The sequence below is a fragment of the Grampus griseus genome (assembly GCF_964374135.1).
Source record: "Grampus griseus genome assembly, chromosome: 6".
In the NCBI taxonomy this organism is placed as follows: domain Eukaryota; kingdom Metazoa; phylum Chordata; class Mammalia; order Artiodactyla; family Delphinidae; genus Grampus; species Grampus griseus.
The window spans coordinates 16,866,379-16,888,209 of NC_139000.1; the positions used below are offsets into that span (position 1 = coordinate 16,866,379).

At 45.7% G+C, this 21,831-nt stretch overlaps 1 protein-coding gene across 3 annotated transcripts in view; it reads left to right on the forward strand.

Annotated features, from left to right (window-relative positions):
- ASTN2 (astrotactin 2) overlaps positions 1-21,831 on the forward strand; it is a gene marked incomplete at both ends in the record, with an annotated part of 911,329 nt that overhangs the window by 143,855 nt on the left and 745,643 nt on the right. For all 3 annotated transcript variants that reach the window (XM_082657265.1, XM_082657266.1, XM_082657267.1), the window contains one exon: positions 4,123-4,310. In XM_082657265.1, coding sequence (XP_082513391.1) covers positions 4,123-4,310 — 188 coding nt within the window. The remainder of the gene's footprint in view (positions 1-4,122; positions 4,311-21,831) is intronic.

Sequence of the window (21,831 nt, forward strand, 5' to 3'; positions counted from 1 at the left end):
GTGTACCTGTTTTATATATAGTAGTGTGTATATGTTAATCCTAAACTCCTAATTTATCCCTCCCCCTCTTCCCCTTTGGTAACCACAGTTTGTTTTCTATATCTATGGATCTATTTCTGTTTTGTAAGTAAGTTAATTTGTATCTTTTTTTAATTTTAGATTCCATATATAAGCAGTGCTGTAGGATATTTGTCTTTGGCTTACTTCAGTTAGTATGATAATCGCTATGTCCATCCATGTTGCTGCAAATGGCATTATTTCCTTCTTTTTATGGCTGAGTAATATTCCTTTGTGGATATGTACCACATCTTCTTTATCCATTCATCTATCAGTGGGCACTTCGATTTCTTCCACGTCTTGGCTATTGTAAAGAATGCTGCTATGAACATAGGGGTGCATGGATCTTTTCGAATTATAGTTTTGGAGAGGAGTACTTTACGTAAGAGTGGCATGGCCTCTCTGAGTAGGTGTTAGTTGGACTGAGAGACAAAGGCTGAGAAGAAGCCAGCTTGCGGGCTTTGGGTGGAGAGTTCCAGAGACACTGGACAGAAAGTCTGTATGTGCTGAGACAAGAGGAAGCCTGGCCTGTGTGAGGAGTAGTTGTAATTCCTGTAGAGCTGGGGTATGCTATGAGCAGATGATGTGAGAGGTGGATCAGGATGCCGCATGGTGTCCTGGGTCACATTAAATGGAAAATGTGTACATGTGTGGACAGTGACATGGGGCAGGGGTAGAATTTCTGCCATTAAAGGACTGTGGGCTTCCCGAAGGCAAAGCTATGTCTCATTTCACTCCAGATTCCAAGCTACTAAGCCACCTGCTATTGAGTAAGTCCTCGGTAAGGTGTGTTGAGTGTCTAAACAAAGAAACACATGAATAAATGAATGAATGAGAGAACAAATGACCAAGACCTTCTGCTTCCGCTGAGGCAGTTTTCCCTCTGAGGTTTCATGCCCCATCTCCCCTCCCAGCAATAGTTTGTTTTTTTTTTCCCTCTTTGTAATAGAGTAAGGCCAGAGCTGTTCTTGTGATTCAATATTTACTGTGTTTCACACACTGCTATTATCATTTAGCGTTTACTGTCTGCTGACTGTGCACTCATCGCCGTAGCAAACAAAGAGCTCAATTGGTTTATGGGCTAATTTAGTCAAGGAAAAGGAGATGTTATAAGAGCAACTGGCATAGTAGAAATTATATAGACTGGAAATCCACTGGGTCCAGCTGGGTACCAGTTCACCAGTGACCTTAAGCAAGTGACTAACCCTGCGTGACCCTCTGTTTTATAATCTGATCACGGGGATGGCGGCAAGCTCCTTTAATGGTGGGGTTGCAGGCACAGGTGGGGAGAGCTCCAGAAGTAAGGGGTGCAGATTTCAGGAAGGATTCCTCCGCTTCCTCTACCTGCTTCTGTACCAGGCTGTGCCAACCAGATGTGGCCTGCCTTGGGGCTCTCTGCCGGTGCCATTTCAGGGACTCTTAGCACAGTAAGTGCCTGCCCAGCTGACAGCACACAGATCCTCCTTCTTGAGCTGCTTAATGAGAGACAGCAATTTCCAGAGGCAAATCCCAGCGCTGGGTTCCCTGGACGTCTGGTTCTGGCTTTGATGCACAGAGAGAAAAACGAGCAAAGGCACTGAGCAAGGCCATTCACCATAATGTCTTCACGTTGCCTTGGCCCAGCTGGCTGGCTGCCGGAGAAGCTTCTGCCACGTTCTCCGATGCTGAGGCTGGGAGGCTGGGGAGAGGAGGTGCTGGGGAGAGATGTGCTTCATAGACTAGGCTCCCAGCCAGTCTCCTCCCCGGGGCCACACAGTGTGCTCTGGGGGCCCTTTGGGGCCTAAGTTCTAGGAGCCGATGTACTCCTGAGATGATCTCAGCCCTCCTCCACTCTTACTGCAGCAAGGGAAGCCCAAGCAGGTTTTCACTTGGACTCATAACTTACTATATTCCAGCCACTTTGTCTTTGCCTTGGGATGAGGTGGGAGGCTGTTGGTTTAGAGCAGAGTGGTGACGTGAGCTGACTTATGCTGTGGCAGGATTCTTCTGGCTTCTGGTTGAGCATAGACAGAAGAGGCAAGGGTGGAAGAAAAGAGTCAAGTTGAAGAGCCCTTGCAGGAAGGCAGGCAAGAGAGGAGGGTGGGTGTCTTGGCCCAGGTGGCTTGCGGTAGAGGAGCTGAGAAGGGTTGCATTGCGGATGCCTTTTGAAGGATTTCCTGATGGACTGGATGAAGAGTGGGAGAGAAAGCAGGCAATCAAGAATGTCTCAAGAGCGTCTGAAGGGTGCATTAGATCCTGTCCCTATTAATAATAATAATAATGATCATAAATGTTAATAGCTAACTTTTTATAGCACTTATTAAGGGCCAGATGCTCTTCCCCTAAGGACTTTTTTTTTTCCGAAGAACATGAGTAACTTTTTTTTTTTTTAAATTAATTATTTTTGGCTGTGTTGGGTCCTCATTTCTGTGCGAGGGCTTTCTCTAGTTGCAGAAAGCGGGGGCCACTCTTCATCGCGGTGCGCGGGCCTCTCACTGTCGCGGCCTCTCTTGTTGTGGAGCACAGGCTCCAGACGCACAGGCTCAGTAGTTGGGGCTCACGGGCCCAGTTGCTCTGCGGCGTGTGGGATCCTCCAGACCAGGGCTCGAACCCGTGTCCCCTGCATCGGCAGGCGGATTCTCAACCACTGCGCCACCAGGGAAGCCACCCTAAGGACTTGATTGTGAAATTGAAGGAGTTAGAGTCTACTGGGAATGGACCATATAAGAATAATTCAGTAGAATTTGGTGAGCAAATATCATCATCTCATCTCAAGGTGACTCTTTCATTCAGTGTCACCAGGTGTGATGGGGGCTGCCGTGGGCATGGGTTGAGCTGACTAGATAAGAAGTTCTAACTCGTCTTCCTCATCAGTCCTCCCCAAGCTCATGTCTGTGTGCATGTACATGAGGTCTTTGGGGACTGTAGAAATACTGTCTCTAGGTCAGCTCTATAGCTCCGTCCAGAGGTCCAAGCGCTAGACGCTATTAAGGCCACTTGTCTATTGATGGATTGATTGCCTCTGTTTCCTACAGTAACTCTCACTTGAGGAAAGATCTGATAATTCACCAACCCCATCACCCTTCCCCTTCATTCACAGGACACACGGATAGGCCTTGCCCTTCAAAATATTTTCAGGGACACATCCCTTTAGCAGACAGCACTAGGAAAAGGTTGTATGATCCCACTGCAAGGATGCTTTTGGTACTGTATGCTCTCACCCTTCTTAATAAGAAGCTATATTGGTACAATTACATTGACTGGAAGTACTATTAAAGGGATAGTTATTATTTTTAAAGCATTTTCAGAGGGAAAAACAGCATAGAGGCAAGAGTTAGGAAGTTCAAGTCAGGTGACCTTACAATTGACTGGAAAGTCCTAACTTCCCATTGGTTATATGAGAACATTGAAGTAGGAAAGAGGGTTTTCAAGTATTTTTAAGCCATGGAAACCTTTGTGCCAGTACTTCCTGGCTTGAGAGTACAGTATATACAATATGAGGGAAAAAATGGAGTGGCTCTGACTGAAGCAGGAGAAATGGCTCAGAACAGCCCACTTACCAGGCTCCTTTCCCTTAAAGGCTGATCCTGAGGCACCTCAGCTGGGCCAGATGTTCTTTTGGGCCTTCCCGGCTCTGAGGTTCTGCGTTTCTGCCATGAGCATTTCCAGCTCAGCTTCTGAAGAGTTCGCACTCTGAACTCCCACTCTTCAGAGATGTCCTTCCTTCACCTTCTTATAGTTCCGTGGCCTCAGAAGAACGTAAGCACGTTCACCTCTTGCTTAGTTCGCCTCCACTGTTGGAGTAGAATGAATACCTTATCATGCGTGCTGGTATCAAAAGGGCACCAGGCAGACCTGGGTTCAAATCCTGCCTCTGCCACTCTGTTGTTTGGGGATAACCTTGGCTACAGTTGACTCATCTGTAAATGGAAGTGATGATCTCTGGCTCAGAGATTCCATGTGGGGAGAGGCATCCTGGTACAGGTAGGTGCCTTCAGAGCTCCTGAATACATGTGGCCCCTCTTCTCCCTGGAGCGCTGAGGCCAGACCTGCCGCTCACCCAGTACCTTGGGTCTTGTCTTGCAGAGATGTCAGGCACGGCAGCGGACATCTCACTGGTGCACTGGAGACAGCAGTGGCTGGAGAACGGCACCTTGTACTTCCACGTCTCCATGAGCAGCTCCGGGCAGCTGGCCCGGGCCACCGCCCCCACCCTCCAGGAGCCCTCAGAGATTGTAGAGGAGCAGATGCACATCCTCCACATTTCTGTGATGGTGAGTGAGTGGGAATGCAGTGGGGGCTTTGGGGGATGGGTAAAGGGAAGGGCGAGTGGAGAGACTGTGGCAGGAGGCAGGGGATGGCCAGCAGGTGGAGGGAAGGAGCTGGCCAAGTGCGAGAGGTTAGAATGATAAACAGAAGGTCGGATGGATCCCACGGTGTCACTTGGACTGATGCATACTCGTCCATCATCTGTCAGCTGTGACAAACTAATTGTGCTTCAGAGGAGAAAATAAAGGGTCTCCAACTCCTTGGCCTTTTGGCCGACATCTCTGGGAACAGCTGTTTAACATCTGTCACGTGCTTGACCTGCTTTGCCGAGGGCTGAGATTCAGCGCTCCACAACCGGCCGTTCCAAGAATGACAGAACAAACAAAATTGGAACGGGGCTGCCCTTCCCCAAGTGCCCTTGATGTGCCAGGTGCTTTAACTCTCACAACACCCCCTGCCGTGTAGACCGTGCATGGTGGTCCCTGGAGCTGAACTGGGCATAGTCGGGGCTGTCACACACCAAAGCCCCCCCCCGCCATTACCCTCACTTTATAGCTGTGAATACTGAGTCAGAGGGGTAGAGAAACTTACCCAACGTCACATAGCTAGGAAGAGTTGGAGCTGCTCTTGGGTATTTGAACCCATGTGTATCTGGCTACAAAAACTGAACTATGTCCTCTACACTCTCTCTCTCTCAATGCAAGAATTTTTTGACTGTCCACCATGTGTGAAGCACTGTACCAGGCACATTCATGGACATGATTTCATTGCATTCTCACCAAGAAGTCAGACATGTCACTTCCATGTTAGACATGAAGTTATGGACACATAGAGGTCTGTTGCCTGTTGGCCCCAGGGTCTGGAACACTCTGAGGCTGCTGCCTCCCCAGAAAAGCATGCTAGGACAGAAACCACCTGAATGGTAACGTGTATGTAGATTCACATTAATGATGTATTAGAAAAGCTGCAATTAATGGCTTTGCACAGTAGATAGAAAAAAATGCAATGTGCAGAATGTATGGGGTCTAACTGGCTCAAGAAGAGATCAGATAATAGCTACAGCTGACATCCCTCTAGTGCTTTCACTCCTGAAGCCGTTCTTACGTTATTTCCCCCTTTTTACCTTTAGCACAGCTCTGCCAGATGCAAGAGGGTAGGAAAAGTTATTACCAGCCTATGTGTGAGAAAGGTAGGGCTCAGAGAGGCAGAGTGATTGACCTAAGGCCACTCAGCAAAATAGGGCTCTAACCCAGCCCTTCATTTTTTCCTTCCATTCAATAGTCAGCAGTACTTACCAAGAGCCTACAGTGGAGCAGGTCTTGCCTTTTGGTCTCTGTTCTCCTGGTCCCTCTTCAACCTGCACTGTGCATTAGACATTCTCATTAGGGCTGAGTAAGTGCCTGGAAATGTTCTCTTTTTGGAAAAACACACACATACCCCAGCCAGACAGCGACGTTAAATTTGGACCTAACGCATGCTCGTCACGTGGAGGAACAAATCAAGGCCTTTGTGTTATTCATGGAATGAGTGTGATAGACTTTTCCCATTTTTATATTTAGTGAGTGATGCAGCCACACGCCAAGCCAAGTGGATGCCTGCATGCTAAGTCTGGGTTGCAAGTTTGTAAGCACCCTCTCAGGGTACTTGCTGAGTTCCTCAGAGGGCCCGGGGCACCAGCTGACGGGCATGACGGCTCTTCTTTTAGTCTGAGTGAGACTCGGTTTGAACTAATATTTATTGAGCATTTTCTGTTCGGCATGGCGTTTACTCACCTACGTCCTTCCCATAACCCAGTGACCCAGACAGTATTATCTCAATGATCAGTGAGTCCTGCATGGCCTTCCTCTGCTTCCATGCCCAGTGTTAGTGTTAGTGAAATCAGACCTCTCCCCAAAGACTGAAGGTGTTTCTGACTTTTTTCTGCTCAGTGAGTTTAGCTTGGAAAGAAGAACTCACTGAGACCCAGATGTCGCTCCAATTCCCTGTAATTCAGGATGTGGCTGGTGGAGGAGGTAGTGTGGAGGTTGCCAGTCTCTAGACCCTCCCTGCCTGCAAGCTGGAGTGGCCCAAGGCTACCACCTTGTGGTCCCACCCATTCTTTCCCCCTTCAGTGCTCCCAAATCTTGATCTTTCCTGTCCTCACCTTACCCTCAGCAGACAGTCCTGTCCAGGAAACTTTGGTCCCCTTTGCATCCGTTGATGGCAGCCCAGCCTCTCAGAGGTGGGACATGCCTCAGAGAACCCTGCCCTCTACATAGAGGTAGGACGACATGGCTATAAGGATAGATACCTGAGCCCGAGTGCCTGGGTGTAAAGTTTCACTCTGCCACTTAGCACTCTGGGTGATGTTGGGTAAAGTATTTAACCCATCTATGCCATGTTTTGTCATCTATAAAAATGAGGATTATACTAATACTTACTGTGTATCAGAGCACTTGTATCAGAGGAGCTTGGCATACAAGGGCGTTAGCTTTTATTATTAGGCACACTTTTATTATGGAGACGTGCTGATGTATTATACCCATTCATTTCACAGATGGATAAACTGAGGTCCAAATACAGACTAGGACTTGTCCAGGACCCCCAGCCAGACAGTGGGGCTTGGCCAGGAGGACAGACCTCTCCGTGGCTCAGACTCTGTCCTTGCCGTTCTGGCCGCAGATAATTCAGCAAGAACAAAAAGAGTGTTTGGTTCTCCCCACTCCCGCCTTACTAATCTTTAATTTTTAAGACAAATCTTGAATCTTTTAGATTTTTAAATCCTAAACATTTAAAATGGCATTCATGGTGGCTGGGACCTGCCTTCCCATTTCACAGATGAAAAATCTGAGATTCAGTGAGTTTAACTGACTTGCCTAAGGCTGCGTGGCTAACAAGAAAGCACTTCTGGGCCCAGGCTTTTCCAAGATTCCAAACTCATTTCACGGGGCTACTCAGGACACCGTGACTCTCCCTCTGTCAAACTTTGCATTGTTATCATCTTCGGTGAAGATGTGAGATGGTTTTGTGAGAAGACCAAATCATCCAGTCAAATCTCAAAGAAACCTGGAGGTCAGAGTCAATGTTTTCCATCCACTTTCCTCAGCATAACTATCCTGCCCACCCATGCAGGGCAACCAGTTCCAGCTCAGTCACTGGAACCTGCTACAATCCACGCCTACTGGAGTGGAACCCGCATGCCCTTTTGGGCTTGTTAAGCCCTGAGTTGAGCATCTACTTTATCCCAGAAGGTTACCTCATCTGACTATTAATATCCCAAGAGTCAGGCAACAAAGAGGTACTCGGTGAAACCCTGAGCAGAGGAAGAAAGTAGAGGGTCATTCATCTAGTCTGCAGCCCCGACTTCAGCTACTCAGAGCAGTCCCGTGCCTGCCTCAGCCATGCAGGGGGCACGGTGGATGCAGAGAACAGAGCAGAGTTTCGGAAGGCATGGTCTTTCTTGCTTCCTGCTTCCTGATGGTTTTACTCTTGGGAGTTCCATCACCTCTTTGAGTCTCAGTTTACCTATGAAACAACTGATCATACCAGTCTCACAGGGTTATTGAGAAGAGTGGAAGAAATATATAAATCGTACCTAGTATCTAGTCTGGCACATTGTGGGTATACAGTAAAGGTGGCTATTACTACTACCGGTGCAGCAATTTTAAAGGACTCTAATGTAGGAGTAAGGAGACATTGGATTGAGTCTTCTTTTTGCTGCTATCTTGCTATCTGATCTAGAGAAATATTCACAATACCTGACATTTACTGAGTATTCACTACATCCCAGCTAGTGTTCCAAATTTTGTTTTACATGCATTATTAAATTTAATCCTTACAACACATCTTAAGGTGGATACTCTTGTTATGTTTACTTCATAGATGTGGAACCTGAGATGTTAATGATATCAATAGCTATTGGTGTGAGTTGGTTAAGGTTAAATGGTAAAACCAATATTTAGTTCTATAGCGGCAGACTCCAGATCCTCTGCTCTTTTTTTTTTTTTTTAACATCTTTATTGGGGTATAATTGCTTTACAATGGTGTGTTAGTTTCTGCTTTATAACAAAGTGAATCAGTTATACATATACATATGTTCCCATATGTCTTCCCTCTTGCGTCTCCCTCCCTCCAGATCCTCTGCTCTTAATCTGTAAAGCAGACCATCATTTCTCTTCTCCCTGAATTAGTTGCTGACTTAAATTATAAAACGTTATGGACAAATTAATACAAAGACTCCCACCTTATGTGGAATCTATGGGTGTGTTAAGGGGGGTTATGACTTGGGAGTCAACTCCAAGGTTAAACAGCATCTCTGTTGCTGGCTTTATGACCTTGGCCAAATCAACCTCATCATTCGTAAAACAGGAATAATATTTCCTAATTCTCAGATTTGTTTCTAAGTACTGAATGAGGTCACACACGCATAATAAAAACAATGGCTACCCTCACTGAGGACTTTCTGAATGCCAGGCACAGTCTAGGTGTGGTACATGCACATTCCATTTAATTGTTCTGGTTCCTCTATAAGATAGATACTGTTTCTGTCCCTCATTTACAGATGAAGAACCTGAGAGCTAGTGAGATTTTATAACCTGCTGAAGTTCACATCACCAATGAGTACCAAAGCTGAGATTCCAACTCCAGTCTGCACAAATTAATAAGAATCTTTGCTCTTGGGCATGATTCTGCATGGTGCAGTGCCTGAAATTCAGTAAGTGCTCACGAAGTGGTAGCTGTCATTACCATGTTAGCTGTAGTGACAACAGTGGTGAATATTGTTGCCACAATGTTTTGAGCAAAGGGATGAAAGGAAATGTTTGATTTGATGAGTGAGAAGAGAAGACCTTGAGGACATGTTTCTTTCAAAGGGACCATTCCACAGAAAATGCCACAGATTTGTACTGGTGGGCCCCAGTGAGGAGGGCTTATAAAGGACCAAGCTTCCAAAGTGTTTGAGCTCTCCAAAAATGGAGGGGACTGAGTCAGAGGGTAGTGAGGTCCTTGTCTTTGGGGGTATGCAAGCAAAGGCTAGAAGCCGTATTTGTCAGGACTTTGAGAGGAATAATAGTTAAATTAGATGACTATTGTATTCCTTCAAACTTGAAGATCTATGATTCTATGGCATAATATATAGAAAAACACTTCGAGGATTATAAGCGGCCCCATAAATCTAAGAAATTATTATTACCATTCTCAATCAGTAGCTTTGTCTAAAGGATCTGTGTGATATGGGGATAGTACATTTTAAAGCTTTCTGTGACAAATGCCTTTAGATCATTTCCCCAGTCATTGCATTTATTCATTCACAGCATATCGTGCATTCCGTAGTTTATTGATTTAATCACTCCATCATGCAATGCTTTACTTGCCCACTAAACCCAACAATGAAAATCCTATCTGGTAGAAAAAAAATAAAAAAGTAAAAGGCTCTAAAAGGTCAACCACAGGCTCAGAACAAGCCAACTCTGTGGGATTTGATCATTAAAAGGGGTCCTACGTTGTAAGTTGTATTCATGAAAAATGAGTTTTCCGAGCAACTAGTTTTAGAAGGTTCTAGGTGAGACTTGAAATATTGTGTTTACTTTTGGGGATCATATGTTAAGATAAACAATAACTGACTAGAAAATGTATGAGAAAATAGTCAAGACAGCAAAGAGTCTTAAAATAATGCTCACAAGCACTGTTATAATGCTTAGTTAGTGTTATAGTCATTGACAGATTGTTAACTCATTTAATCCTTACGATAATCCTAAATCAATAGATGTCATTATTACTCCTGTTCTACTTTTGAGAACATGTAGGCATAGAGAATGTAACTACCACGCAAGCCCTGTGGACCTGGTATCCCAAGGTTCGTCACTGACTTACCGGCCATGTGACTTGGGCATGGTCCTTCCCTCTGCTTCTTCCATTTCCTCATCTACAATGGAGTGAGGGTGGAAATACCTGACAAAGAATGCTGTTGTGAGGATCACCTGAGATGATACACATAAAGCACATATGCTAGAGCCTGACACAGAGTCAGGTCGTCATAAGTGTTCAGACTCTGCTTTTTACAAGTGTATGTTTCCTAGGGCTGCCGTGACAATGCACCATAAACTGAGGGACTTAAACAACAGAACTTTACTGCCTCACCGTCCTGTAGGCTAGAAACCTGAGATCAAGCTGTGGGCAGGCCAAGATGTGGATCTGTTCCAGACCCCTCCCCTAGCTTCTTATAGCACCTGGGCTTGTGGCAAGATAACCCTGTTCTTCCTGGCATTCTCCCTGTGTAGGTGTCTATCTCTGTGTCCAAATTTTCTCCTTTTTATAGAACACTGGTTACATTGGATTGAGGCCCACCATAATGACACCATCATAACTCGATTACCTCTATATGTAAAGATCCAGTCTCCATGTAAGGTCACATTCTGAGGTACTGGGGATTTGGAGTCCAACATATCTTTTTTGGGGAGACACAATTCAAGAAGTAACAATAAGTGCTATTGCTGTGTTATTTATAAGTGATATTAATGAAGGATGCCCAGGGCCACCAAGGTGGGAGAACCCAAAGCCTTTCAGAGTGCAGGCAGAGTAGAAGGGGAAACATCTTGACTAAGAGGAATATTTTTAAAAAGGTGGCAGCAGTGGTAGGAAAATCATGTGATACACATAGCACAAAAAACTCTGGCCTGGGACTCAGCTGTCGCAGCCCTGCCCTTCATGTGCTCTATGACCTTGAGCAGGTCACACACCCTTCTTAGCCTTAGTATCCCCATCTGTAAGTTGAGATCCTCAAGCTTATATCTGTTGCCAAGACATGATGAAGTTTGGACGTACGAATATCCCAAGTACATTTTATATGTATGCCATACCTCGTGAATCCCATTTACTTTTTTTGTTTCCCCAGAAAGTGAAATTTTTTAAATCACAAATGCATTTTTTTAGTTTTTAAAAATGTAAATCATATGTACCTTGAAGCTTGGCCATGGCTTGCCTCAACAACAAGGATTAAAATCCCACAGAGTCTCTAGCTAGGCTAATGGGAAGATTAGGAGAATAAGCCATGGCTTCTGTCCTAAAGGAAATATGGCTTATCTCCCACGACATTTAGGGATGCAGCTTAGGGAAGTATTGATGGAATGAGCCTGAGGTGGTGTCAGGAGGCCTGGTTTCACGTTAAAGACTGTACCTTGTACCAGCTGCAGAGATTTGGACAAACCTTCACCTCTCTGAGCTTCGTGATTGGTCATCTGCCAAATGGAAATAAAATTAGAATCAAAACATTGAACTGAGATAGTGCACATGAAAGCATTTGGCTAGGTTCCCCCCCAAAGCAGCAGAACTATACAGTTTGGTTGGAACGTTGGAGCTGAAAACACCTTAGACCTTGCAGAATCCAGTTCTTGAGATGTCAGCTTTTGCTTGCCTTTTCTGTGAACAAATCACTTGAACCTCAGTGACTGACCAAACAATGCTTTATTTCTCATGCACGTTACGTGTCAGCAGCTGCAGTCACGGTGGCCCAGATCTGCTTGTCTTCGCATGCTGGGACTGTGGCTGAAGGGGAGCCCCAGTCTGAGACATTTGGTTTTCATGGCAATGAGCAAGACAGCAGGCAGAAATCTAGGATGGCTCTTAAAGCAAATGCTTAGACATGGGTTCTCTCACATTCTGTGGGCCAGAGCACATCGTGTGGCCAAGCCATTGGCAGGGGTGTACGGTCCTATATGGAGAATGGGCACGCGAATGATTGCAGATAGCAGTTAGATGAAACCACGCCTCATGTTACAGATGGAGAAAAATGAGGCCAGAAAATGGACCTTCTCCATCCCTACTCCATTCTTCTGGGCCAACAATCAAGCCCAGCTGGAGAAGGCTGACAAAGGCATCCTGGATATACATCTCAGGAAGGGGGCCTGGAGGCCGTTCCTTTGAGCCTTCTGGTCAAAAAGAAATGCAAGATGGGAATGTATATAAGAAAAAAATCTGCATAAGGGGGAGGAGCAAAGAGATAGACAGGAAAAACAGACATCCACCAGTATTTATTGAGCAACTGTTGTATACTAGATGTGTAGAAACTACCAGCGGCAGAGAGAAATCAAAGGAAACCGAAAGAGGGAGCCAAGGACAATGAGAGAGATGTAGAAAAATAAAGGGAAATTGGCAGGAACAGACAGAAAAGGATTTAGCAATAGAAGCAGAGGTGGGGAAAGAGGAAACAGAGAATAAAAGACATGGAGGAAACCACACAGAGACAAGTAAACAGGGAAAGAGAAACAGCTGAGTGAGAGGGACCAGATAGATTGGGATCCCCAGAAAGAGCTCTGGAGGGTGGACTGACGGGGTGAAGGGTGGGGTGCTAGGAGCAAGGCAGAGGCTGAGGAGGAAGTCCGGAAGATGGGGCAACATCCAGCAGAGACGGGGAGGCTCTGAGGCGGGGCTTCGGGACCAGCGGATCTGAGAAAAGGCAGGGGAGGTTGAGGTGGGTGAAGCTGCAGTGCCGAGTCCTGGAGGGTGGGGGGATCCAGAGACTGCAGAGGGGCAACACGGGGAGGGGCCAGATGGGTTGGCAGAAAAGTCAAGGAGAATGTCCTCTCCATGGCCACGCCCCACCTGCTTTCCTCCAGCCTCTTGTCCACATTTCATCTTCCTTCAAGAACCCAGGGCTTTCGTATGGTGTTCTAGCAACAGGGAATGAATGAATGGGGTGTGTGTACAAGTGGGGTGCCATGTTCTTACTGTTTACTCCCCTTCCCGCATGTTCTGAGTCTATCCTCAGTGAAGATCGAGGTGGGCTTCCCTTGGGTTCATTAGTGGGCTTCTACTTCCTGTTTCACTTAACTCCCCTTTGTCCCCTCTCCCCATCTTCAGGAGGCAGCTTGGTTTGGTGGAAGTAATGTGTGTTTGGAGACAGACAGCTGTGCATTCAAATCGTACTCTTTCCCGTATTGCTGTTTGACCTTAGATACATTCCTGAACTTCTCTGATTCTTACTTTCCCCCTGAATTTCCAGTGAGGCTGTGAATCTCTCATTCATGGGGCTCAGGGGAGAAATAAATGATAAAAGACACATGAAGTGCCTTAGAACAGTGCTCAGAGAAGATCCCTTTCTTTTCCTTTTGCCTCCTAAAAATTCCTTTCTAATTCACTGTTGGGCTTGGCCTTGGAAAACATCCTTAGAGCTAAGTTGGGCAGGGGTTATTAAGAATATTCACTCTAAAATACTGATATAAATAATTGACTAATAAATAAATGGGATAGAAGAGAGAGCTCTTTCTTACAGTGGAATTCCAATTAATAAATGTAGAGGAAAGAGGGAACTAGAAAGTCACCATTAGACCGTCACCACTGTAATAATCACTACCAACAAGATCCACCCATGTATACTAAAATTAATGGGTGAAACTTCAAGAAGCAGCAGGATATTTGCAGTCTCAAGGAATTACACCACCACCCACCCCCTCGGATATGTATTAATTACAAAAAGAAAATGGTGACTTTACAGTGGGACAATCCGGCAGACACCACTTGCATTAACTTCCTAGGGCTGCTATAACCAATTACCAAACACTGAGGGGCTTCAAACAACAGAAACTGATGTTGATGCTTTTCCAGTTTTGGAGACTAGAAGTCCAAAATCAAGGGGTCGGCAGGGCTGCGTGCTCTCCAGGCTCTAGGGGAGGATCCATTCCTTTCGCCTCTTCTAGTTTATGGTGGCTCCATGCTTCCTTGGCTTGTGGCTACTTGACTCCAATTTCTGCTTTCATCTGCCTCTCACCTTCTCCTCTGTGTCCTTTCTTCTATGTCTCTCGTAAGGACATGTGTCAGTGGATCGAGGATCCACCTGGATAATTCAAGATGATCTCCCCCTTGCAAGACCCCTAGCTTACTTACATCTGCAAAATAAGGTCATATTCACAGGTTCTGGGCACTGGGATATGGATATATCTTTTTGGGGAGTCCGCCGTTAAACCCACTACATCCCCTTAACCAAGTGATCCAAGTTAGCTTCACCAGGAATGAGACATACGGACAGCCTGAATCAGCTGATAGGATGAAGTGAGAAGAGCACAATGCCGTTTCTCTGGTTTTCTTGCCAAAAAATGGTGTAACTTGATTCTAATCATGAGAAAACATTAGAGATAAACTCAAAGTGAGGGACGTGCTACAGAATAGCTGACCAGCATTCTTCAAAGGTATTAAGATCATGAAAGACAGGGAAGACTGAGAAATTGTCACAAATAAGAGAAGACAAGGGAGACTCGAAAATTAAATGCCACGTAGGATCCTGGGTTACACCCGGGTCCCACTTTCCCCCTCCCCCCCCAAAAAAAACGTTGGTGGAAAACCTAGTGAAATCCAAATAGGTCTGTAGTTTAGCTGATGGGATTGTACTGTTAACTTCCAGGTTTTCATTATTCTACGGTTGTCTCTCAGTATCCATGGGAAGTTGGTTATAGGACCCCCACAGAGACAAAAATTCATGCATGCTCAAGTTCTTTAGATAAAATAATGTAGTGCAGTTGGTCCTCCGTATCCATGGGTTCTGCATATGTGGATTCAACTAACAGAGGGTCGGTTGAACCCATGGATACAGAACCTGCAGATAAGGAGGACCAACTGTATTTTGTTATGAGAAATGTTACCTTTAGGGGGAAGTGAGTGAAGACTATGCAGGAAGTCTCTGTAGTAACGTTGCAACTTCTGATGAGTCTATAATTATTTCAGTATAAAAGAGTTAAAAACAGAAAGACTACTGCGTCTGGAGCAGGACTGTTTGATTTAGATCCTGGACTCATGGCTGACCTCCCAGTGTGACATGGTTAAGTTACTCCCTCGTGCCTCAGTTTCCTCCACTGTAAAATGTGATAATAATAGTTTCTACCTCCTGGAATTAAAATGAGGTCACACATGTAAACTCTACGCAAATGTTGTATCATCAATTTCATTCATATTGCTACTGTCATTGTTCCTCTTTCACCAATGATAAAACCAAGGCCTCGACAGTTAAAACTTACCCTTTTCTAAGATCACACAGCCAGTGCCCGACCCCAGAATTAAAGTTAAGTTTCTGATTCCAAGTGATCTCTCTCCTCTATGGTATTTCTTCTCTTACAGGGGCAAGGATGGGTAAAGATCTTTTAGGGACCCATCTTCATAATCATCTTGTTAATACTTGAGTGTATGTTGTTAATGCAGGTCTGCCCTTGGACTGTGGAAGAAGGTAGCGTATCCTCTCTAGAAGTGATGAGAGCAGACATTTCTGACTTAGATTCCCCCCAAAAAACAAAAACAGCTACTTTGAAACTCCTCTAGTTCAACTCCTTCATTTTAGAGTGAAAACAAATACAGAAACCAAGGCTGTAGGTCTCAAAGAGTGACGTGGTCAATGTCATGTGGCAGGACAATGACAGAGCTGACCTTCCCATCTAGATCTCATGACTCCGTGTGTGTGTGTGTGTGGCCCCCACTGTACCACACTTTCTAAACCTCCCCCAGCTGTGATCTGCACTCAGTAGATGGCCCCTCACTCTGTGCTGTGGGAGCCGTAAACATATAGGTTCAGCACAACGATATTTCACTTCATTGTGGTAATCGTGCTGTCTGCAAATCTACCAATACAGTCAAACAATCACCCAATTCAGACTTCTGCTGCTAATGTCCCCCAGCTCAAGGGTGTCTTTAATAGCAAAATAATACTTGTTTTTTCTTCCTTCCCTCTGTGTTTTTCCTAATCTCTCCCCGATGAGACATAACATTAATTACAGCAGTTAACAGAAATTCTGTCTCCATTACTGCCTGCCACCTTCTCCATCTTGACTTCTGCCTCCAAAATCTCTCTCCTGAATGAAGGGAGGGGGGTTTATGCAGATGTGTGATTGTCTGTATTTACCTTTTCTCTGCCACCTCCTTGGTGCTGAATTTTAAGTCAAGCAGGATCGATATTTTCACTGGGGGGGGTGTGTGTGCGTGAGTGTGAATGTGTGTGCATTGTTTGTGTGTGCCTGCTTTGTAATCTAGCTGTCATTTTGAGCTAATTGTGTTGTTTCCTCTTGTGTGGAAGGAAATCTTATCTGTTTTGGATTAAAATTCAATGAAGGTCATAGCGGCTGGAAAACTTACCAGACTGCTGCAATTAATGTTCATTTGGCTTTGATAAATTGGTACGTTCCCCTCAATAGGACTGGAGTGGATTTCAGAGGCAATAATTCTTCCATTAACTCAATGATTCTGCCTGTGATGGAGGACCTTGTCCTGCTTTTGTTTGTCATCTGTCACTTGGAGGAGCTGGGCATATGTCGGAGATGATTTATCATGATTGCAGCGCCTGCTGCTTGTATCAAAGCATTTAAAACCACAAATTATTTTTGCCCCCTGTAAATTGCTTGATTAAACAAACGTGAGGTTGGAATTAAGGTAGAAAGAAATTTTTGTGCCTCTGTTCCCACCCCTGGGTTTCCGCAGTTATGGGGTTATTGCAAGTCCCTTTCAAGCTCAAGGTGAAAACGCGTTTGTAGAGTAATAATACTGAGCGCTAACTGTATGCCAGGGATTGTGCTGGGAGCTTTGCGTGCATTATTTTACTTAATTCTTAAAATAATTCTGTAGGGTAGTTTGTCTTTATTACCTGGGAAGAGGTTGAAATCCATAGATCATAAGCGTTTCATCCAATATAAGCAACATAAGATTGGAAACCAAGTGTCTTGATTCTAAAGCCCTTGCATTACCACTCTGTGCATTAGGATGTTTAAAAATTGCCTAATATTATTAAGTTCTACTGTTTACTTCTGGTATTTCACTAGATGTGGAGCCAGATCTCTCGTCTATACATAAGAATTACCTCAGGTGTTTGTTTAAAAGGCAATTTCCTGGGCCCTGCCCCAGGTCTGCCAGAGCTGAGCACCTGGTGTGGGGTTCTGGGGAATCTGCACTATGGCAGGCTCTGCCCCTCATGTTTGCCGATAGCAAAGGTGGAGAATCACTCACCTGCAGCTCATTGAGACCAGCAGTGGGAAAACCACAGCCTCAGCCCACTAAGTTTTTAAATTATTATTTAGTTCTCACGAAACCCCGCCATGCAGGCATTGGTATCACCATCTTACAGATTGAAATGTTGAAGTACATCAAGTTAAGTGGGTTTGGTCAAGGTCACACAGCTAGGGAGAGGCCAAGCTGGGGTCTAGACCCTGCATCTGCCTCACTGGCTGTAAAGCTCTTAATCAGCATCCCCATCTCACCCTCTCCTGCCCTTGACCCTCTATGTCCCCAGCCCTCCCTCCCTTCTCTCAAATTCTGCAGGGGCACCAGCAAGAGTGGCTGTCTGTGCTCTCCCCATGGACACTCTCTTCAGCTCCTGGTTTATTGAAGTCCATATGTGTCCTGATGTTCCCCTAATGAAGCGTCTAGAGGCCTGCCCTGTCTCCGCCTCCCTTAATAGGGAGTGAAATATGTTGGTGTCTGTGCCAGGGGCTTTATTGAGATGGTTCAAGAGCCCCCGGGAGGAGATGTGGGGGGAGACGAGACCCCCTTCCCCTCATTGCAGATGATCTCAGGTAAAGGAAACTCATGCAGGGCAGGTCTGTGCCATTACAGTAATTATAGAAGCACGGCTGAGAGGGGAAGCTGATCAGCTGGACCTGGGTCTGACAACCTTTTGCTGACTTTGTGGTCTTGGGCTAGCTACTTGCCCTCTCTGAACCTTGATTTCCTCAAATGGAAAATAGGTGTAACAATAGTACCTCCTCTGATAAAAACACTGCCAGATGTGGGAGTCCATGGTGAGTGCAGGCTTGGTATATGATACGTAGAAGTTTCTCAGGACTTTGTAGCTGTTCTTAAAGCTCTAACACTGGTGACCCACTAATGTTAATAGAACATGTCATTTAACATCTCCTGAAAGCTTGACAATCTATTAAGTAGGTGTCCATTTTAACACCCTTTTATAGCAGGTCAGGCCAAGCCTCAGAGAAGGGGCTTGCTCAGGGTCACACAGTTGGTCAGCACCAGAACAAGAAGTCTCTGGATCCCTGACAGAACTGGGTAGGTGGGGCCGTTGGTGGACGGTTGCCTGAAGTCCCGTAGCAGGTAATTTAAGGTCCATGGTAAAACTTGGGCTGGGTACCCTGCCTGCCCTTCATTTTTGAGATTGAGTGGCAGGTGTTATGAACTGAATCGTGTCCTCCTCCCCCCAGAAAATCCTATGCTGAAGTCCTAACCTCCAATGTGACTGTATTTGGAGATAGGGCCTTTAAGAGGCTAATTAAGGTTAAATGAAGTCATAAGAGTGAGGCCCTAATTTAATAGGACTGGTGTCCTTATAAGGAGAGGGTGCTGGAACATAGTGGAAAGACCATGTGAGGACACAGTGAGAAGGTGGCCGTCTATAAGGAACCCTTACCAGAAACCACCCCTGTCAGCACCTTATCTCCGATTTCCAGCCTCAGAGCTGTAGGACAATACGCTTCTGTTGTTCAGTCCACCCCGTCTGTGGAGTTCTGCTATGGCAGCTTGAGCAAACTAATACAGAAGAGAGTTGTGGTTAGTGCCTCCCTAGGCGACAACGGCTGAGGGATGACAGAAGCTGGAATACATATTTCCCTTTTCCTCGGTTCTTATTCCTGGGACAAAGGGGAAAAAGAGGGGAGGAAATGATCACAAAGCAGAAAGGGGACAGGATGGAAAGGGGAGAGAAGAGGGGAAAGAGGTTTTTAGAGTGTCTGGCATATACTAGCAGCTCAGTAAACTGTTAGATGAATGGCTTGGGAGATAGATGATTGGATCCTGTCACGTGTTACAGTTTTTAACTTTTTGCAACATTGTAATACTGGTGCAGATTCCCAGGTTGCAGGGAGAGGGGCTGATGGTAACAGCTTCCACTTAGTTACTGCAACAGTTATTTGAGAGTGCCTTGTATATGCTTGCATGGTCTTCCTCACACACTACTTCATTAGAATTTACAAAACTGCCTGTTAGTGATTATTCACAGATGAGATGTGTAAGACTATGCCCATTTGATGGATGAGGAAACTGAGGTTGCCCAAGGTCACACGCAGCCAGAGACCTGGACTCTTAGTCTCAAGCCCATGCTCTCCCTGTTGGCACGTTGAGGCCAGTGAAACTGGAAGAACGGTTCACTCAGAGGAGAGACCCACACATTGTTAGGTTTCTCTTTACCCAGTTACTACCTGTGCGACCTAGAAAAAGTTGTCTAGCCTGACAGAGATCCTCACAGTGGTGGAGGGAGGCTTCAACGAGGGAGCCCAGTGAAGTGCTCAGTGCCTTGTCGGTAGGAAGTGCTCTGTAACAGGCAGCTCTGAAGTCGTGCAAACCTTCCTTCTTATCTCCAATATCCTGTTTCCTGGACCTTAAATTAAGAACAGCAACTCATACCTTAAAAGACTGTGTTGAATGAAATGAGATAACCCAGGTAGAATGCCGGGATAGTGCCTCGCACGTAAAAGATGCCCAGTTCATGGTGACTCTGATTATGATTACCTGTAGTCTCCCAGACCCCATGCAGATTAGGGAGTCCTCACCTTGGGAATCGCCTAGAAAAAGCAAAGACAAAGATGATGTTTTTCTGGCCTATCCCCCCCCAGGTTGCTAGTGGGAGGCCCCTGAGTGGAGGAAAGCCCGCAGCCATGGGAGGTGACAGCTGGGGTCTCGGACCCACGCTGGGGACCACCTCCTGCTCCTTGGAAGGTGGAGACATGGCTGGCCTGCCCAAGTGGCGCAGAGTGACAAATGAGGTTGTGAAGCAGCAACAACATCTGTGTCATCATTTCCGCACCAGGAGGTCAACTGGCTTCATAAACCGTGTTGCTGCTGGAGCAGTCTTTGTTTAGGAATTAATTAGGAGAAGCGAAGAACTGCTGCCCATGCAGATTTTGGTCTCTGGAAGTTATAAAAAGCAGATGGATTTTATAAGCAAATGCGGTTTTCACCCTTTAACATCAGGTGAAAGGGTACGTATTAGAGCAGGGGCACCCGGGAAGCAGGCATTGAAAAGAACACCTGAGCCCTCTTCCTAATCCACTTCCGTGTGCCCACGCACATGGCGCCATTCTTTTGGCTACTGCAGTTTGTGCATTGATACCACTTTGGTATTAATAATAGCAGAGTCTGCTCAGTCTTTTTTTTTTTTTTTTTTTTTTTGCAGTACGCAGGCCTCTCATTGTTGTGGCCTCTCCCGTTGCGGAGCACAGGCTCAATGGCCATGGCTCACGGCCCAGACACTCCGCGGCACGTGGGATCTTCCCGGACCGGGGCACGAACCCGCGTCCCCTGCATCGGCAGGCGGACTCTCAACCACTGCGCCACCAGGGGGAAGCCCTGCTGAGTCTTTTTATGTGCCAGGAACACTGCTAGATGCTTTCCACACTCTTATCTAATCTCCATGAGAGTCCAGTGAGGAGGCTTTTGGTTACTGCCTTTTACATGTGAGAAACCCGAGGCTAAGAGCAGCAGATTCTTTTCTTAGAAGTGATGGAGCTCAGGCTTGAACCCAGGCTTGTAGAAGTCCAAGGTCGATGCCTGTAGCTGCTGTGCTATAGTAGAAGCTCCTCACCTTCTCCATGAAATGCTCTGAGTATCCATTTGTAACAGATATCCTAGTATCTGTTAAAAGCTGAGTGAGGGGGCTTCCCTGGTGGCACAGTGGTTGGGAGTCCGCCTGCCGATGCAGGGGACGAGGGTTCGTGCCCCGGTCCGGGAAAATCCCACATGCCGCGGAGCGGCTGGGCCCGTCAGCCATGGCCGCTGAGCCTGCGCGTCCGGAGCCTGTGCTCCGCAACGGGAGAGGCCCGCGTACCGCAAAAAAAAAAAAAAAAAAGCTGAGTGAGGAATTTTGAAGAGCAGATCTTGTAAAGCACAGGGATTCTCATGTGAGGGCCAATGAGGACCATTTATACTTTCAATCATCACCTCTATTTGGATTTGGAAGTTAATTATACTCAAAGAACGCATTTTACCCTAGCAGTCATGATACTGTTGATGCTAACTAACATTCGTACAGTGCTTTTGGCAGTTTCAAGGCAATGTTCACAGCATCTACTATTGCCTTTTATCTTCAAAAACCATCCTTGGGTATTTAGACATTGATATTGTAGCTATTATTATTATTAGCTCTGCTTGAAGCTTAGAAGGGTTCATCCTGTCGAAAATCACACAGTGGGTCCATGGTAAAGACCAATCTCCTTTTACCAAATATCTCAGCATCCCCTGGGGATAATTGGAAGGTTAGGGTTGCCCTGTAGAGGCAAATGGGGAAGAACTCGTGTTGGAGAAGCACATACAATTATGACATATTAGAGGCACAAGGAACCTTTAAATCTCTGCTTATAAGCATTTCATTTTTAAAAGGAAGTAAACCAACGGCCAGTGAAAGAAATTCCCTTCTTCAGAGTCACACAGTAAGTTAGTGTGACATCGAGGATAAAAGATGGACACATTTGAGTTTAAACCCCAAACTTTCTTTCCCCTCTACTTATGACTTTGGGCAGGTTACTTTATTTGAGCCTTAGTTTTCTCTTCTGTAAAATAGAGAGAAAGTACTACCAAACA